General features: G+C 36.4%; 1 protein-coding gene across 2 annotated transcripts in view; it reads right to left on the reverse strand.

The window, feature by feature from the left end:
* The window catches only part of LOC130426938 (protein phosphatase 3 catalytic subunit alpha), a 79,825-nt gene that overhangs the window by 22,476 nt on the left and 38,867 nt on the right, over positions 1-18,482 (reverse strand). For both annotated transcript variants that reach the window (XM_056753963.1, XM_056753956.1), the window contains exons 2-4: positions 17,512-17,712; positions 296-420; positions 33-144 (exon numbers count right to left, since the gene is read on the reverse strand). In XM_056753963.1, coding sequence (XP_056609941.1) covers positions 33-144; positions 296-420; positions 17,512-17,712 — 438 coding nt within the window. The remainder of the gene's footprint in view (positions 1-32; positions 145-295; positions 421-17,511; positions 17,713-18,482) is intronic.

Consider the following 18,482-nt stretch of genomic DNA (forward strand, 5'->3'; position numbering starts at 1 on the left):
TAATCGGTGATGTGGGTGGCGGTCATACTTACATTCCTGTTTAAAAGTGAAATACTCTGTTAAATGTCTACATTCGTGGTTCCCGCGAAGCAAAAACAGTGTTTTGGGGTAAAGGATTTTTAAGGCCCATAGGTACAGCACACACTGTGGAGAAAAATGAGTACATTCGAGGGAATTAGATTGTAGTTTAATGTTTGATGCATGTAATTTTAAAGTATTAACACATTTTTGTTTAATGTTTTATAACAAATGAAAAATAAACATTGAATGTGAGAAGTGCATTGCTGTAACTTACTTCAATACTGAAATACCCTCTGTCAACATAGTCACCCAGGAAGAGATACCGTGTGCTGGCTGGAGACCCTCCTACTTCAAAAAGCTTCATCAAGTCAAAGAACTGCCCATGGATGTCTCCACAAACTAGAAAAAAAGACACAGATGTTCTTTGAACAAATGTATCAATTGTAATACAAGAAAATAATATAACACTCTAAAATTGAGCTGAGCTTAAATCATAAGAAGTTAAAATTATGTCAGAAGTTAAAACTCCACAGTGTGTGTTCTCTGTGCATCAGGACTTTCCAAAGGCACAGCAGTAGAAATCCATCCAGTTTCTGACCAACAGTACTGTCGACTTTTCAAATGTGTCACCTGGGCTCATGTTTTATGAATAATAAATACATCTGTACTGTGTGGGCTGAAAGACAGCTTTGTGTAAAAAACACATGGCTGGCCCCTGGCAATATATGTAGGAACACAGCTATTGACACCTTTACAGAAAGGGTAGAGGGAGGCTTGCTGGTGTGAGATCTGCAGGCTATATACAACAGAAAGAAAGAAAAATCCAACTGGGATTCTCACTTTGACCACTGACACTTTTTTTCCGTAGGAAAAGATAATATAAAATATGGTTTTTAATTGGTTGTGTAATGATATGAGATTTCAATTCGGCATTTTGTCAGTAAATAAAAAATCTGAATTTTCCTATCAAGAATCTTTTCCTATCTTTTAATACACTATGCATAAAAATGGAGCACAAGCATACAATTATATAATCTGATTTCAAATACGACTCCTATAGTTTTATTTTGTCAATAGAATGCTAGATATTATTTGTCTGTTGATGCTTACAATGCATCATATTCAATATCCCAATAGCCTGCAGCCTCATATGCAGACATGCACATTCTTTAAAGATCCCTATTCTGAATAACAAATCTGAGCATTTTTCATGATGTAATGTCACTGCATGTGTTAACAATATTTTATTCATATTAATGAAAATAAATACCGTTTTAAAAATACTCCTTTAACAGCATCACACAACATGAAGGTGAGTGAGGAAATAATATTTTTCCCATTTGATGGCTTACACCCCTGTAACTTCAAGACAACAGCAGCTCAGTGCCGTGAATGATGTAACATTGTGTAACAAGAGACCTTGATATATGATATCGCCACGGTAACAAAGCAGAACTCTGGGTTGTGTTATTATGTCACAATTTTGCATGCAAATACTATTTGGAAAACTGTCCTTCTAACTCTTCTTGTCAAAGAGTCTTTATCACATTACCAGATCTCAGTCACCTGCTACAGGTCTCCAAAGACTCTGTAGTGTTTTGATGGCATTCTGCCTAATGCTGAATTTGCCTTGTTTGCATAACAATGGAGAAAAAAGAATCATGCCTTCTGTATATCTTATGAACAAAGAATTAATGAATCCTACAAGGATAACTTTCTCAATAAAGTCTGATGTCATGTGCATTATCATGTAAATGTATGACTCACATCCCCATGGATCTTACATTTAAAGCATTGTATGATACAGCAATCTGTGGAAAGCTTTTGCAAACTAAAAATGAATATAAAGTTATATGGTATTATGATATTGCATGCACCAATACCAATTTATAGATTGTTTCAGCATAAAAGGACTGCCTGTGAGCTGTACTTTCCAGATGTTGGAGTATCATGTGTAAACCTAATCTCTTTGATGGAATTTTTCTTTAAAGCTTGAAAAAACCCCATCTGCCATCCGAAAATGACATGAGCCAATCGTGAGTCACCTACTGTAAGAATAGCCAATCAGGTAACATTAACTGTCATTCTAGTGTACATTTTCTAGAAATTCCAGTTTTGATTTCCAGACATCCAAGCCAGGTGAGGGTAAGATCAAGTTAACTGCAATTAAAAGGTATCCAAAGTCAACATTTTCCCCTCTAGGATGACCTCAACATCATTGTTTCCAATAATTGCAGTGTAAAGTCCTTGAAAGGTATTTTTGCTAGCAGAATTTATGTGCAGGACTAACCACACGCCAGAAACGAGTCCTGTTGTTTCCTTTTCCTGGTATTCAGGTCAACCACAACCACTCTGATGGCAAACATTTCAAGACCTATATTGCAGTAGATTACTTTTCATCTAGACCTCATTGTGGGCAGATGACAACTGGAATCAAGACTATTCAATCACTGTCCAGAAGCAAAACACCTCAAAGTGACTTTCTCTTTAGGGCTGTCGCAATAACTGTAATTATTAATAGCCGTGATATTGATATTGTGTTAATATAACACATGTGATATTCAGCACCAATTTTAAATGTTTCCTTAAAGCGGCCCTGCAACAATGTGCCATGCATTCTGACTTTACAATGTTAAACGTGCTGTCTTCTCATGCTTAACATGGTCAACTTGTCAAATAACGAGTTGGGCGTATTACGTAGTATTTCTGAGCTCGATACACTCCCACAGGGATCGTACTGGTTTCTGAAAGATTTTTTCGAATATATAAAACTGTTTCGCAACAACTTTTCTTATTCCCCTATTGGACAATTCTCCTGGAAAAGCATGCGGCACGGCCACATGAGAGCAGGAGAAGGAGCATGCGCAGACTTCACTTTCACTTGTAAGCAGGAGAGAGAGAGAGCATATAATCACGAAGTTCAGGTGTTGTTTGTTCACTGCATTTGGGTGATGAATGTTATATAAATGCTGGATTTGGAGATCGTTTGAAACTGATATATGGAGCTGTTCCAGTGCTAAAAGATGGTGGACACGAGTGAAATTGATGTCTGTGTTTTGTGTACAAACGGTGCGTATGTGCTTTGGTTCAGCCTGCCCCACGCACGCGGCGTATATTTTCGGAAATAATCGGAAAGCTGTATCTATCTTTTATAAATTTGATCAAACTAAATAGTCTTCGAAGATACGAAGTATGCAATACTACTCTATAGGTTCGTTATAAAGGTTAGACCCTATCTCAATGAGCATTCAGAAAAACTCCTTGTCCAAGCCCCGGTAATCTCAAGGTTTGACTACTGCAATGCTCTCCTTGCTGGTCTTCCTGCAAAGGCTATCAAACTGCTCCAGCTGGTTCAGAACGCAGCAGCACGCCTCGTCTTCCAACAGCCAAAAAGGGCTCATGTGACACTCCTTTTCATCTCTCTCCACTGGCTACCGGTTGAAGCCTGTATCAGATTCAAGTCACTGTTGCTTGTCTACAGGACTATCACTGGATCCACAGCGGCTTACTTTCACACCCACGTTCACTCCTACATCCCATCAAGATCCCTGCGTTCAGCAAACCAGCGGCATCTTGTATTGCCTTCTCATAAGTGCAGTAAATTGCTTTCCCGCTCGTTCTCATTCACAACCCCTTCCTGGTGGAACATTCTTCCTTACTCGGTCCGGTCTACCAGATCTCACAACATTTAAAAAACTACTTAAAACCCATCTCTTCTGTGAATACTTGACAGAGAAATGAAAAAATAATAATAATAATAATACTAACCCTTTCTCTCAACAGGTAGTGGTCTAGCTTTTGTTGAAACCAGTGTAAAATCTGGTGAAAACCTAATGTATTATTGCTCCTGTATGACATATCACTTATTGGTCCCTAAATTCTTTGTAAGTCGCTTTGGATAAAAGCGTCTGCTAAATTACTAAATTTAAATGTACTCAAGTTTAATATGAGATTGGCACAAGCCCCCGTGTGTTACGCCCGCTTTGAGATCCACAAGTTACACACTCTTTCAACTGTCCTACATTTGTATTTTCAGTGTAATGAATTGGCCAAAAAAAACCCCACAAATTAAAGCTGAGTTTTTAAATTAAAAAAATATATAGATTTCACAATAATATCATTACCCTGAATTTTTAAGGCCACAGTAACGATTAAAGTCTAACATATGTTACAGCTCTAATTGTTTTTATTTGAATTTATTCACAGAAAATGAAAACTGGAGAAACATGTTAAAACAACAGAAAAGATGCTCCGTATTTCAGACCTCAAATACTGCAAAGAGAACAAGTTCATATTCAATTTTAAACAGTAATATTGTACATGTATTACGGACAAGTTCAAAAGTATCTTTTAATGTGATTACCTCGATTTTTATGACAGTTTTCATGTGTCTTGTCATGCTGTCAGTCTTTCACATTGCTGTTGAATGAATTTGTCACTCGTGAGGTTTGAGCTTGTTTGAAATTTAACAGACACTGGACTGGAATGGCCACAATTCATCTTGAAATGCTGATCACATAAAAATATGTAATGGTCTCTCAATTTTTTTCCCACGTCTGTATATGATTTTATATATGAAATATGAGAGAGTGGTAAACAAGCTAAAAGACAAGAGAAAAAGTATATGCGCTAGCTAAAGCACAAGAGCCCTTAACAATCCATCCACAATGACATGCTGTCATTTTGATACAAACTGGTTTCTTGTTGAAGACTTAGAAACTTCAGTCTGCAAATGTATTTTTCTACAAACTGTGTGTGTGTGTATATGTGTATGTGTGCAGCCTGCCCCCTGTGACCAGAAGAGTAGAACAGTCAAATGTCTTCTGGAATTGTCCAATTAGCATCTTTTGAAGAGACAGCGGCAGGAAGCAATTAGGCAGAGTTACGACACCCCAGAGACATCACTCGCTGGAGTGAATGTGGTTTCCTCCGACACGACAGATGTAAACCTGCCCTTTAACTGAAGACTCTTAAAGAGGCTAAAATCAGCAGAATCAACATGAATGAATGAAAATTCTGTACAAAAGTTTCATCATTTAATATCATGGATTGATCATTTAGGAAATATTCGATCAGGTCTGGTATAAAAGTACATGTGTTAACTATTGCCTATTATTGTCCCATAAAAAATGTTGAATTGATATTTTAAATCAAAATAGCTTAAATTATTCAATCAAAATAATTGATTGGCTCTGCACAATATATGTGAACTGACCCAGAGTTAGACAAATATGGTATCTGTCAACAGAGTTACAGTAGGCGAGTCAGTTGTTACCATTTTAATAATAATAATAATATAAACATATAATATATATATATAAGAACGCTATAAATCCATTTGAAATGTTTTCATGAAAATTACATTTTTTTACCAATTTGTTAATATTCAATTTATCTTGTTAAAATGGTCTGTTGGCTCAGTCTGAACATGTTTAACAATGATTGTTAAATGAAACAACAATATTGTCGATTATAAATTAAATTTTTATTTTTTTCAAAACCCTACAAATCCATCCTTTCTTCAAAAATGTTTTGGTTTATTTCTTTTTAAAAACAAACAATCAAGTAAACATGAAACATATGACATCAGGGACTCATAATATAAACTAATATAAATCAAATAAATGCAAATGCATGAAATAAATAACAGCCAAATAAAATAAATAGTAACAAACTAAATAGTAAAATAAAATAAATATTTTCAATTTCATGTTTCAATATTTTTTACCACATACAACAAATAATTTAGAAATATCACATACAAATACCACTAACGAGAGAATTCTGATTGGTCGGACATATCCGACCATATAGGCTACAGGACATATCGCATATAGGCTAAAAACAGGTTTGGGATTTATAGCGTTTTGGAAAGAAACTGAATCTTGCAGTACATTTTAAACAAGGAAATATAGCGATTTGGCCTGAAACATTAATGGAGCAGTGAATAGGTTTAGTACAAAGCAAAATGGCATGACAAACTCATTTTTTTTTATTTGGCACTTAATGCGTTTTGGAAAAGAGCTCTTCATATGTGTGTGTGTGTGTGTTTACTATATCATAATTATAGATTCAGTCATTAACATTAATCTATCATGATAAATGTCTTTCTTCAAAAATTTCAGATTGTGATGAAAATCTTTAAAGGGGTGATATGGCGCGAATACGTGTTTCTCTGTGTCTTTGGTGTGTTACAAGTTGCCCATGCATGTATTTGACACATAAAATGGCAAAAATTAAAGTGTCGGAACAAAGGATGCATTCTATCTAAAAGCGAATGCTGACCCAGACCTGTTTGAAACGCCTTGTGTAACCACAACCCCACAAATCAACATCAGTTCGTGGTATGATTTGACCAAGACCGCCCGAATGTAAACGCAAGTACGGTGGGCACAACAGTCAGTACAATTGCTTTGTAAACTGATGTTTCACATATTGTGACAGGCATTACATTTCCGTCACACGCTTGCAGTATTCGACCAATCTCTAAGTACTGGTTAACTGGCCAATCAAAGCACACCTCGCTTTTAGAGCGATGAGTTTTGTAAAATATCTGTGTGTGTCAGAGAGGCGGGGCAAAGAGGAGATACAACCATGCAGGGTATGTGGAAAATACAGTGTTTTTTTTTACTTTAAATCGTGTTAACACATTGCATTACATCTAAAACAAATGATAATATTTGTTTAAGCAGTGTCATATGCCCCTTTTAACATCTCCATCCCCAAATACTTGGTTTCACATTCATCTATACTGGAAGACCACAACATACACTCACCTAAAGGATTATTAGGAACACCATACTAATACTGTGTTTGACCCCCTTTCGCCTTCAGAACTGCCTTAATTCTACATGGCATTGATTCAACAAGGTGCTGAAAGCATTCTTTAGAAATGTTGGCCCATATTGATAGGATAGCATCTTGCAGTTGATGGAGATTTGTGGGATGCACGAAGCTCCCGTTCCACCACATCCCAAAGATGGTCTATTGGGTTGAGATCTGTTGACTGTGGGGGCCAATTTAGTACAGTGAACTCATTGTCATGTTCAAGAAACCAATTTGAAATGATTCAAGCGTTTTGACATGGTGCATTATCCTGCTGGAAGTAGCCATGGGTACATGGTGGTCATAAAGAGATGGACATGGTCAGAAACAATGCTCAGGTAGGCCGTGGCATTTAAACGATGCCCAATTGGCACTAAGGGGCCGAAAGTCTGCCAAGAAAACATCCCCCACATTGCATTAATGAGAAATTGAACAGGTGTTCCTAATAATCCTTTAGGCGAGTGTACATTCCCTCACATACAGTGCTTGATCTCTTAGCTAATAGCAGTCGAACCAGTGGTTACCATCACCATGGAAACATCGCTTATCGGCATGGAAACAGACAACCAATGAAGTTCACCTGAGCGGTGCAACTTTTGTCAACATGCTTTTGCACAGAATCTCTACTCTGCCCATTTAAAACAAATGTATATCATTGGCAAGATTAATTGTAATAGAGACATTGCATACTATAAAGAGATTGACAAATTTGGTCTGCGCATGTGTGTTTTGCACTGAGGAACTGTAATATCCTTAATTCAACGTTTCAGTTAAAGCAAGAGATAAAAAATGTCTGAAGCAGAAAATGAATGTACATCCTGGTAAAAGAACATTAAACACAGTCAACACAGCATCAAATGAAAGAAGGGCAACGAAACAGAGGTCATTTTGAAGCCACTCAGACTGAGTGTCATAGACTGCAGGGAAATGTGCATCTTCTCAGAACACAGCAGGTTGCGTAATGCATATTGTCAAGACAAAGTTGAGACCACACACTCATTTAAACACACACAGCAGGAGTCACGACCAGATCGTACATGAGATGAGCGAGTGGGAGTGCATGAGAGGGAAGCGAAGAGATTGTTCTGACTGCACACCTATCAGCAGGCCAGAGTGTGGGTGAAAAACCCTTCAATGCGCACCTACATAAACTGGAATGAAACAAAAACATATAAACCGTATGTTTATATAGCACGCGTTGTATTAATGGAATGATGGATAGTAATGAAGAAGTTACTCTAGCTTGTCTCAAAAAAAAAAAAACATACAGTAAGACCTTCGCCTATTCTCGAACAAGCGACTCTTATAAAGCAATTCTTTTAATGAATCAGTTAGATGGACTGTTAACGGTTATCAGTTTGAATAATATTCACATGATTCACTGAAGTCACTAGAGTGATTACAGAGTGCTTTTCACAATGCTTTACTGTATTGGGTCAAATATGAACAGCAATATTCATAATAATAAAATGTCAAATCAAAACAGAATCACATAATACATAGTGAAAATCATGATCTTTACAAACTTCATTAGATTCAGTCCTAAAATCTTTTAAAACATTATTGAAGCCTGGAAATCTGAAAGATTCACTACTGTACCCAAATAAGAAGGATACAGATTAACATTAATGCACTGAGCGGACACTTTTATCCAAAGTGATTTACAGTGCATTCATCAATAAATTGTCCCTGGAAACATAAAAAAGCATAACATAACACATTTATGCACGAATATTCAATACCTCTGTTTTCATGCTAATTTTCCATTTTAAATCTCTCTTGTGTATAAAGGCGTTTAATGCATGCTCATAATATAACAACAATGTATAATAAATGTAGATGCTGTTTTGGCCGTGCTGTGGTTAAGCTACATTAGTCTGTGGGTTGCATATGTAATTGCTGATGTATGGTTTTGCTCCAGGTGCTTACACTTGATAATTGTATGAATAAAATGACTGATTATCAGTCCACTTAAGTATGGCACATACATTTTATGCTATTATGTGACATTAATTTCCCCAACACCAAAATCCTCAAAGAGCACTTTGATGTTTTCTCTTCTGCTTTTCACAAGTGTCGATTATGGCTTTCCCCTCAAGTGGTCACTATAAAAATCTATTACTTCATCTTTTTCGACAACGGGTAAAAGAAACAAAGGAAGAAAAGAAGCATTAAAGCCATTTTCCATCTTAATATATTTTCCCAAGGTTTTGCAGCTCCACATGATGTTTAAACTTGAACTTCTTCCATACAGGAAAGTCAAATTGCTGTGATCTCAAAGGTTATCATGTCAGATTCTCTCATGACCCCCCCCCAAAAAAAATGATATAATAGCCTGCATATATCAGCCATTAGCTGGAAAACCTACAATATAATCACGGGGGCTTCTGGGAAGTTGGGCTACAAAACGCGTGTTGGAAAGGTTATGGGAACTCATGTTGCTTTTACAACACATTAATTAGGCAAATCTATTTTGTACCTGCACGTTGAAAGTGAAAATAATTGTATTTAGTGTAATACTAGAACTTTCATTATAATGGCACACATTAGAAATTCAGATTTCCATATGGCCGTTGTGCGAGTTATTAAACTGGTATCGAATTCTTGAATTCTCGGGAAAAACAACAAAATGAAGCATGTGTCAAAGCAGCCTCGGTTTCAGCCCCTGGGCTTTTCTCCTAGCCGCTACCAGAACTAACATCTATCTATTTCTGCTCAGAACACATCATTAATTACAGCAGACATCATTTAACAAGGCCCATTTAGCGGCTCCAGTTAAGATCCAAGGATTGAGTAGTTTAACTTAATATCAAGAAGATAATATCATTTAAGGAACCCAGACATAAAAGTCAGGTCGAGTGAAGGCACTTGAAAGACTAGACATACTGGAGCTGAACATTCCATTGGGTCAGTAGATGGATAGCTGGATCTGGAGAAGTGCTTTGGATAAACCTTGCACGTCATTGACCAATTCCTTCTGTTTTCATATACAGTTTTCTAAGTCATCATCTCATTGCTCACGCCATTTTAAAGGGATCACACATGCATATGCGCGCATACAGCTGGTGTTTATAGTCGTAGTATTCTTAATAGTAGTGTTTACAGTCTATGAGCATGTTAGCCGAACCAGTAGATTATCAAGCTTTCTATACATAACATAGTCATGTTGCCTTAATGAACACTTCCAGGTTTAAATCTGGGTTATTTCTTTTTACAGATCAGTCATTCGGTTGTTATGCAAAGTCGAATCCAACAGAACGCAGGTCAGCGAAAGCTGTTATTAAAGCCTGTGATTGACAGCTCTAACCACATCTCTCAGCATGTCACTGTTGTAACTCTCCATCGTGCTCTTCTAACAGTGCTGATTATAAAAAGTTTTATTTGGGTTACATATGGGGTGGATGCAATACCTACTGGTATCTAAATTTCTGCATATTTTAACAATGCATCTACGTACACTGAGATATATATTGATATTGTTACGTCCTGTGGACATGTAGTTTATGTAAATGTATCTTTTTTCTGAAGTGTTTCCCTTAGTGGATATGTTGTGTTGCTGTTCTTTTTCTTGTTCTCTCTCTTTCTTTCAGTTGGGGACTGTTGATTGAGCACCAGCTGATGCTCATTGTAGATCTGCAGTGCGAATGCTGTGTTATCCAAAGAGTATAAAAGTGGAGGAGAAGCATTGCTGGAGTGCTGACGGAAAAAACTGAATTGTTGTCTCTGGTGGAGTTTGTTTGTGACCATGTGTGTAATATCTCTTTCTACTAAGAGCGTACCATCTTCAAGTGTAATTGACCTTTAATGATTTTGATTCTTTTTGTTTATTCTTAAATCTTATGTAAAATACTTTATCTGTTATTATTTTAGGAAGTGGAAGGGGGAGGGTGCCATTTTCTTTGAACTCTTTTTGTTAGTTAAGGAGAGAGTTTAGTTTATGTTGTTTATTTCTTTTGCCCTCTCCTGAAGAAATATTTCCTTTGGTTAATCCCTTTTGGTTGTAAAATAAAAACATTATTTTGCACAATCTTGTGTTTGGTGCTTTCTGGATCAGGGGATTGAAGTGACCGTCACTCTAACAACTTTTGTTACAACCTCGTATACCCCTAGACTTTATCGGGGTTTGTAACAATATTTACATTTAGTCATTTAGCAGACGCTTTTATCCAAATATGACATTTATATATCAGAATTTTTGCTTATATATTTTATATCATAAAAAAATATTTTGCACGAATAGGTGATTTTCTTTTTGCCCCAATTAAACAAAGTATGATTTGGAAAGAACATTCTAAATATTTATTTCAAAAACGAAATAGTGATGACCACAACAATTTTTTGTGCATATGTCTTGCAAACATTGCAAATGAAAACCAAACCATCCTCATAATATAGATAGAATATTCTCATGTCTCTTTCCACACCTGTGTTGCTTACTGGGGTCATTTTGATAATGATGAGTTATGTTTTTCTGCACTGTGAGACAGACTGAAATTGCCTCCTGGTTCTATTTTTGGCACATTAACCTTCATTTGTTAAAAAAAAGTCACAATATCCCGAAATGTTATATATTCAACATTATATCTATTCAATTCTATATTGAATTTATGAAAACTACAAATACAAATTGACTCTATCCTTTATTTATGCCCAGCTGATCACCATTACTGTGGATAACACGCTTTGCAGAGCATCACTCACTGCAGTCAAGGATTTTCTTTACCTGGGGAAATCAGGAGATGAGTCATTTTTTTACTTTAATGTACTAAAAAATAATAAACCCTAAGATTAATGTGTCAAAAATGGCTTTACGCAATATGTTAGCATTTTTTTTTCAGTTTTCGTCAACCCTAACTCCCAAAGTCTTGCGTCAAACCACTCATAGACACTCTCATTTTTTAAACTTGCCATACAATTTTTGACAGACCTAACATGATATAGAATGCGTCAACATTTAGTTGCTTAAAATTTAGACAGTTTAGAAATCAGTAAAGAAAGCTTACAATTTCCTACAATTTATATCCCTATAAATTTCATAATGAATAATTATAAAAATAAACATTTATTTTTACAGTAGCTTGAATGCTGATTAACTTTGGGTGAAAGCATCTGCCAAGGCATGAATGATTTTATGGCATAATGTCCTGATCACATTCTTTTTCTTCTCTTTGTTTCCAAACCATGAATGTGATGTGTACAACTGCTCAAAGATATGACCTTATATGTTAAAGTTTTTCATAGTTCACAGACGCATTTCATCTCTGGCGTAAATGCAGAGATAAATGTAATATATACATATATTACATTGAATGTTAAAGTACTAAAAACTTATATATATATATATTCCAGGCAGATTCTGTTTTATCAGAGTAATTTACAATATGATACAAAAGTATATTAAGTGGCAAGACTCAAGACAACTAATCAAGAATACATGTTTGCTTACACGCACATTATTATATTATGCAAACATATATTCTAATCAAAGCTTGAATGAATCGTAACTTGCATTTAGATGCATTTCCTGGCCCCTATCATCTCTAATATTAGCTTTGATAAGATACATTATTTGAACTTGAACTTGATATTATTACACTTGAACTCTTTTAATGACTAACAGCATTTCTCAACACATCGCAATCCAAATAGCTAAACCTTAAATGTAGTAATTCAGGGCATTTCTATGTGCCTTTCAAATTGTAGGGAATTTCAATCTGCATATGGGTAAGAACAAGTGCCTTTGATGTCCCAGACTTTAATTAAAGGAGAGAAGTAGGAGAGAACAATGGTTATGGTATTAAACTAAGAGAAGACAAATGATAAGAAATGATAGCAACCACATTTTTAATTGACAAATGAATTTCCGTAACCATTCCAGTCATTTATTTTTATAAAGGAAACATCCAAGAAAAAAGATATTCACTATGTCCAAGATTTTCACAATTTCCAAGATGTTTCCAGGACCGGAACTCCTATCTAAAGCATCTTTCCAATACAAGTCTGTGCATCACAAGTAAATGTAAATCTTAGTCTTACGGGATGATTTTCCTACTGTGTAATGCAGATGGCACCAATCTGAATTGACTGAAGTCATAAGAGATCATGATTGCTCTAATCAAGATTAAACTGATCTAAACCTCCAGATGTACTGAGAATAAAGTCCAGCAGCTCCATGAAGCCCTGAAGTTAATTTACTGCAGATTAGAGGTCAAGAGCCAACAACGTGCTCTCATACGCAACGCAGTGGACAGCAGTAATGAGAGAGAATGGGGGTGTTATAACAACGAGGCCAAAAATAAAGCTTACAGGGAAAAAAACTAAATAATAATGAAAAAAAATGAATCTGGAAGCAATTTTCTCGCTGCTGGCGATAAGGGTTTATGAATATAATTGTTGCCGTTGTTATCAAAGGTTTGTCTTTTTTTTCTCTCTGTGTTAATGAAGTCATCAGAATGGAGTGGAGTCATGAAGCATAAGGGACACTGTGGCGAGAGAGCAAAAGTGTCTGGAGCTATTCATTAATGTGACGTTTTTGAGAAATAGAATTGCAAGAAGGAATAAGCTCTGTCTGCTCTAAAGACACAATACAAATACATCAAATCAGGGCACTGTATCGCCATCCAATTTATGACAGAATCACACACACAGGCCCAGTTTTGACACCCAGATTGATGGCTCGTCCACTTGCGCCACATCCAGACAAATCCAGAGCTTTTCCTATCCGATCTTTATTTTCCTTTTCACGGTGTCGTCTAAAGAAATATGTGCGTACACATGAAACCACTGAAACCGACTCAAAATGATGTAGTAAACATGCCAAATCAGTATGTGGCGCTGTACTTTTGCCACAGAGATACACTAACAACTGAGTAGAATATAAAGTTTGCGCATTGGGGTACTAACATCAACATTTCAGAAAATATACATATTGGCTGTTGTCATATGCATATGGCCAAAAGTAAGTAAGCCGAAAAATATAAGAACGCTTCGAGCTTCCAGAGCAAATGTGTGAGTGTGCTTTGGTCTCAAAAATAAGTCATGGAGTAATGAGTTATATAAAATAAATGTTGTTTGTAAGCATAAGGCTGTAAGTCTCTTGGCTAATGCAGTGCATTAGATGACAAGTTTATTTGAAAAAGTCACAATGACATTTGTTGTGCTTTAACAGATATGACACCGGCGAATTTTCAGCACAGTTGAACCAGGGGTTTAAACTACCGATGTTCATTGTTTTAACTGTAATGCAGCACAACAGCCATGTGACTTACGAGACCCACCTTATTCCCCTGTGCTACCCACTTGAGGGGCGCAATCCACAGTTTGGGAACCCAAACCTCTGTTTTTAAGGTCCATACATAGCACATAATGGCCACACTGCATAGGTGAGGGATGTTTTTTTTTAGACTTATCCTTACAGAAACGTTGTATTTCTATCTCTACTTTTTACATTTTCTATTTAAAGTATTGTAATATATCGCAAATGTGTATCGTATCGAAGTACATAGCAATATATTGTATTGTGACCCATCTATCGTGATATGTATCAAATCGAGAGGCACTTGCCAATACACAGCCCTAACGAAAACGCAAGGGTAGCATTTTCAGATTTAACCAGTCTGACCAGGCCCGGATTAAGAATTCAGTGAACTTCACCCCTACACACATGCGCATAATAAAGTTTTGAATTAGCATATAGTGTAGGAAACTCATTTTATACAGGATTAAATTGACAAGTTACAATCTATGATCATAACCTGAAGGACAATATCACCACCTGTACACATCCTCCATCATACAGGTTTTACACCACATGATTGCAACAATGCATTCCTGGACCAGCAACAACAATATCAAGACACACACTTTCTCACCTCTACCAATAATTCAGTTCTATCAGAATCTTCCATAATTCACACACAAACACGCCGTGTACACAACACTGTTCTTAAGAGAAATTATTTTATATTATAAATTACACATTCTTAAGAATATCCTTGAGTGAAATTCTCAAATATTTTGTTAAACATCTTAATTTTTCTAAGAATAAAAGACTTTGTCAATGATAACACTATAAGAGTAATTTGTTCATTGTTAAACTTTATTTGTGGATAATTCTTGAGCCTATATGTTACGAGTCTGTGCAAGTAACCATTTTGCAAATGTATGTATAAGTACTCTAAAAATCGGTAAAGTAAGACAGTTAGACCTAATCAACATTATATCAATATAAAATTCATTATTGAGGAAGAAACACCACCAAATACATGTAAAAAAACCTCTTACCTTTGAGATTTTAAATAACCATGACGGTATTCTAATTCAGCCTATAGATTATATTTACAACATTGAAGCCGTTCTCATTTACATATTTTCAGTTTCTATTGTCAGTTCTGATTTATAACAAATCATCACAAAAAGCAATTTATTTGATATTCTTTAACACAGCCTCTGTAACCATGTGCATATTTGAAATGTGTTTAGGTTTTTATATTCAAACAGTCGATAACAGTGACAGGTTGTTGGAAACAACTGTTGTTTTGTACTCATTTCATCCATGAGTCACCTGTCGAATGTGCTGCTTCTTCCTGCCGCTCACTGATACAATCCCTGCGCTGGGAAAGAGAAACCTTGCGCTTGCGGGACATAACATTTTCGCACATAATGAAAGCTTTGTGCTTCCCTTGATTAAAGTCATAAAAGTTACTAAATCAAGAGACAGACTTGCCTACGTTAGAAACACTGTTTTGTGCGCGCACTTGCGTGTGTGCGGGCAAGAGAGTCACACGGCAGAATGAATATAGGGAAAACATCATTATGTGAATTTTTCTCCCCCTTGCTTGTGCCCCAAGTGTATGGGCCCCTGGGCCTGTGCCCATCATGCCCATTGGAAAATCTGGCCCCGAGGCTGGGACTCGGTTTAAAAAAATTGCGCTCCAAAATTGCTGGATTCGTCTGGACGAAACACCGATGTAATGTAAATCTTTACATATACAGCTAAGCTGTGTGGATGGCTTCTTTATGTCAGAATGTTTCAATGATTTGGATTGGGAAAAACATAAAGGTAAAACATTTTAGCTTATTAACAAACGCAAGATCATATTTCAGGTGAATAAGCCATTTTAGGAATTAATTCTTAGTTCCAATAGTAAAACACAGAGCGCTTTTTGACCATCGCGCCAAATCGTTGTCATTGCTTAATTGTTCCAGTCCGTGCCGTTTCGTGGCCAGCCGGTATGCAAATGGATTAATTTTCCACCGCAGGGCTGATAATGGAAATCTCTTGATTGTAATTACAAATGTGTCACACGCTGCCTTGGTAACACAAGAGACTGAGCTATAACGTCTCTGCACGCATTCTATTAGCACGATTCAGCAACCGAGAATTCTAAGTCGAGAACGGTTTGTAATCGTGTCGTGTTGAACCAGGCTCACTTGGAAACATAACTGTATCTGTTCCAGACCGTGCTTAGAACGGTTTGATGCAATGGTGGAAAAGTGCTTATTGATTCAAATGAATCGGTCTAGCAGCTTGCAACAGACTATTAGGGTCTCTCCTGTTAAGACATTTACTTTGGCGTTTCTAATACAAGCAAAATAAAGTCGTTGCTTTCACTTTTCCCTTCCACATACTTATTCACAACAATTCCGTAATTCCAGACGTTTTAATAACTGTAAGTTATTCAAATAAAAAACAATAGTTGGTAAAGGGACGAATTCAAAAGCTTTCCTGTAGCGCAGTGGTAAGAGCATTGCGTCAACAACGCAAGGTCGTGGGTTCGATCCCAGAGGATTGCACATACCTATGTATAAATGTATAAGGCATTGCAATGTAAGTCGCTTTGGATAAAAGCGTCTGACAAATGCATAAATGTAAAATGTGTGGTTTGTTTGCAAGGGTGGCATGTTGCACAGCACAGGTCTGCAGTACAGTGCACACGGGACCAAATTTCTGAATTTGAGTCGGGAGTGAGCAAAGACTAGTCTGTGAGAAAACAGATTTGAAGAAACCCTTAGGAGTAAAATTCTGCGAGAGTGGGTGGGTGGAGAAGAAAACTCACAGTGGTGGGATGGAAAATAAGACCGAGAAGACCTCTACACTTCGATGAAACAAATGTGAGTGAATGCCAGAGAAATTTCACTAGCATTTTACATTTTTTGTCTTATTAGATGTTGTAACAGCAACATTATGACTACTATGCATTTTTTGGTCATTTAAAAGGATCTTGTGGTTCCAATAGTCCACTTCCAATGGTTGAGAACCAATGATCTTAAAGGGATAGTTCACCCAAATTATTTTTTTTACTCACCCTCAGGTAAGACATTCTTTGTTCTGCACAAAACAAAAGAAGATACGCTGGTAACCAAACAACATTGGCCCCCATTGACTTCCATTGTACGGACACAAACCCACCGAGACATTTCTCAAAATATCTCTTTTTGTGTTGCAAAACAAAGTCAAATAGATTTTGAACAAGATAAGGGGAAATAAGTAATTACAGAAAAAGTTATCCCTTTAAATATTAATGCAATGCTCTCAGATCTATATACAGTGATATATGATTGTAGTGGAAGAGCCCTAAGCTAAAGCAAGAAGTGCACAAAAAAACAGAGTGGTGTTTTCCAGTCAAACCCCTTTCTTACTCAATCCCTAATGAGAACACTCACCTGTGACAGGGGCCTCTATGTCCAGGAGGTTCTTCTCAGAACGGAGGATGGCAGCTCCGTCGCCTATTAATCGCAGCGCCACGCTTTCCTCCACACGGCCTTCTTTGGTGAGGTGAGACTTCAACACGTCTACTTTAGGTTTGCCTTCGCTGTCAAATACCTCCTTGACGGTCAGCCGGTGGCTGGGGGGAAATGGGACAGCTGGAAGTAAAGAAAGAGAGATTATAAGCATATTGCTTGGATTGAATTTGAAACGGTCACCAAAACTGTTACAACATTACAACTGTAATGTAATGTAATATGCATCTGTTCACAGATTTTTATTTATTTTCAATTTAAGTATAGTTCAAGTATAGAATATCAATTCTAATTATTGGTCATATTTAGACGGTTTCATCTTAACAACATAAACAAACGTTCCTGCACATGCGCACTTGTGACCCCAACTGAACATCTGGTACACATTCACAAACAATAGAGTGCCTGTAGATTATTTCTGATAACAATCTTAAGAAACCGAAAAGAGCCATTACTTGGCTAAACTTGTCTCTCCAATATTTAGAATTTAGACTGCGGTACCAATCTCAACCGCTAGATGTCAGCATACCATAAGGTTAAATGCGACCGAACTAAAGGACTCATGTCCCATTCAACAAATTGTTTATTTAATAAAATGAACATACAACAATATTCAACAAGAAAATAATTTATTTAATACAATTATTATACAATAAAATTATAATAAATAATAATTATATTTATTTCAATGTGACAAAATGAAGGCTCCTGTAAAAATCATACAGACAATTATACAACAATACACAAATATATATTTGCCATCTAAAAAGTGCAAGCAGGTACTTGAACAGATGATAATTTGCAAAACATCATTAAGTGGCCTGGAAGCAGTTATTGTATTAGTGACACACAAGAGAATACAAACATAAGTTAAACCTCCTCCATTGGCTTGA

Source organism: Triplophysa dalaica, chromosome 1, assembly GCF_015846415.1.
Source record: "Triplophysa dalaica isolate WHDGS20190420 chromosome 1, ASM1584641v1, whole genome shotgun sequence".
Classification (NCBI taxonomy): domain Eukaryota; kingdom Metazoa; phylum Chordata; class Actinopteri; order Cypriniformes; family Nemacheilidae; genus Triplophysa; species Triplophysa dalaica.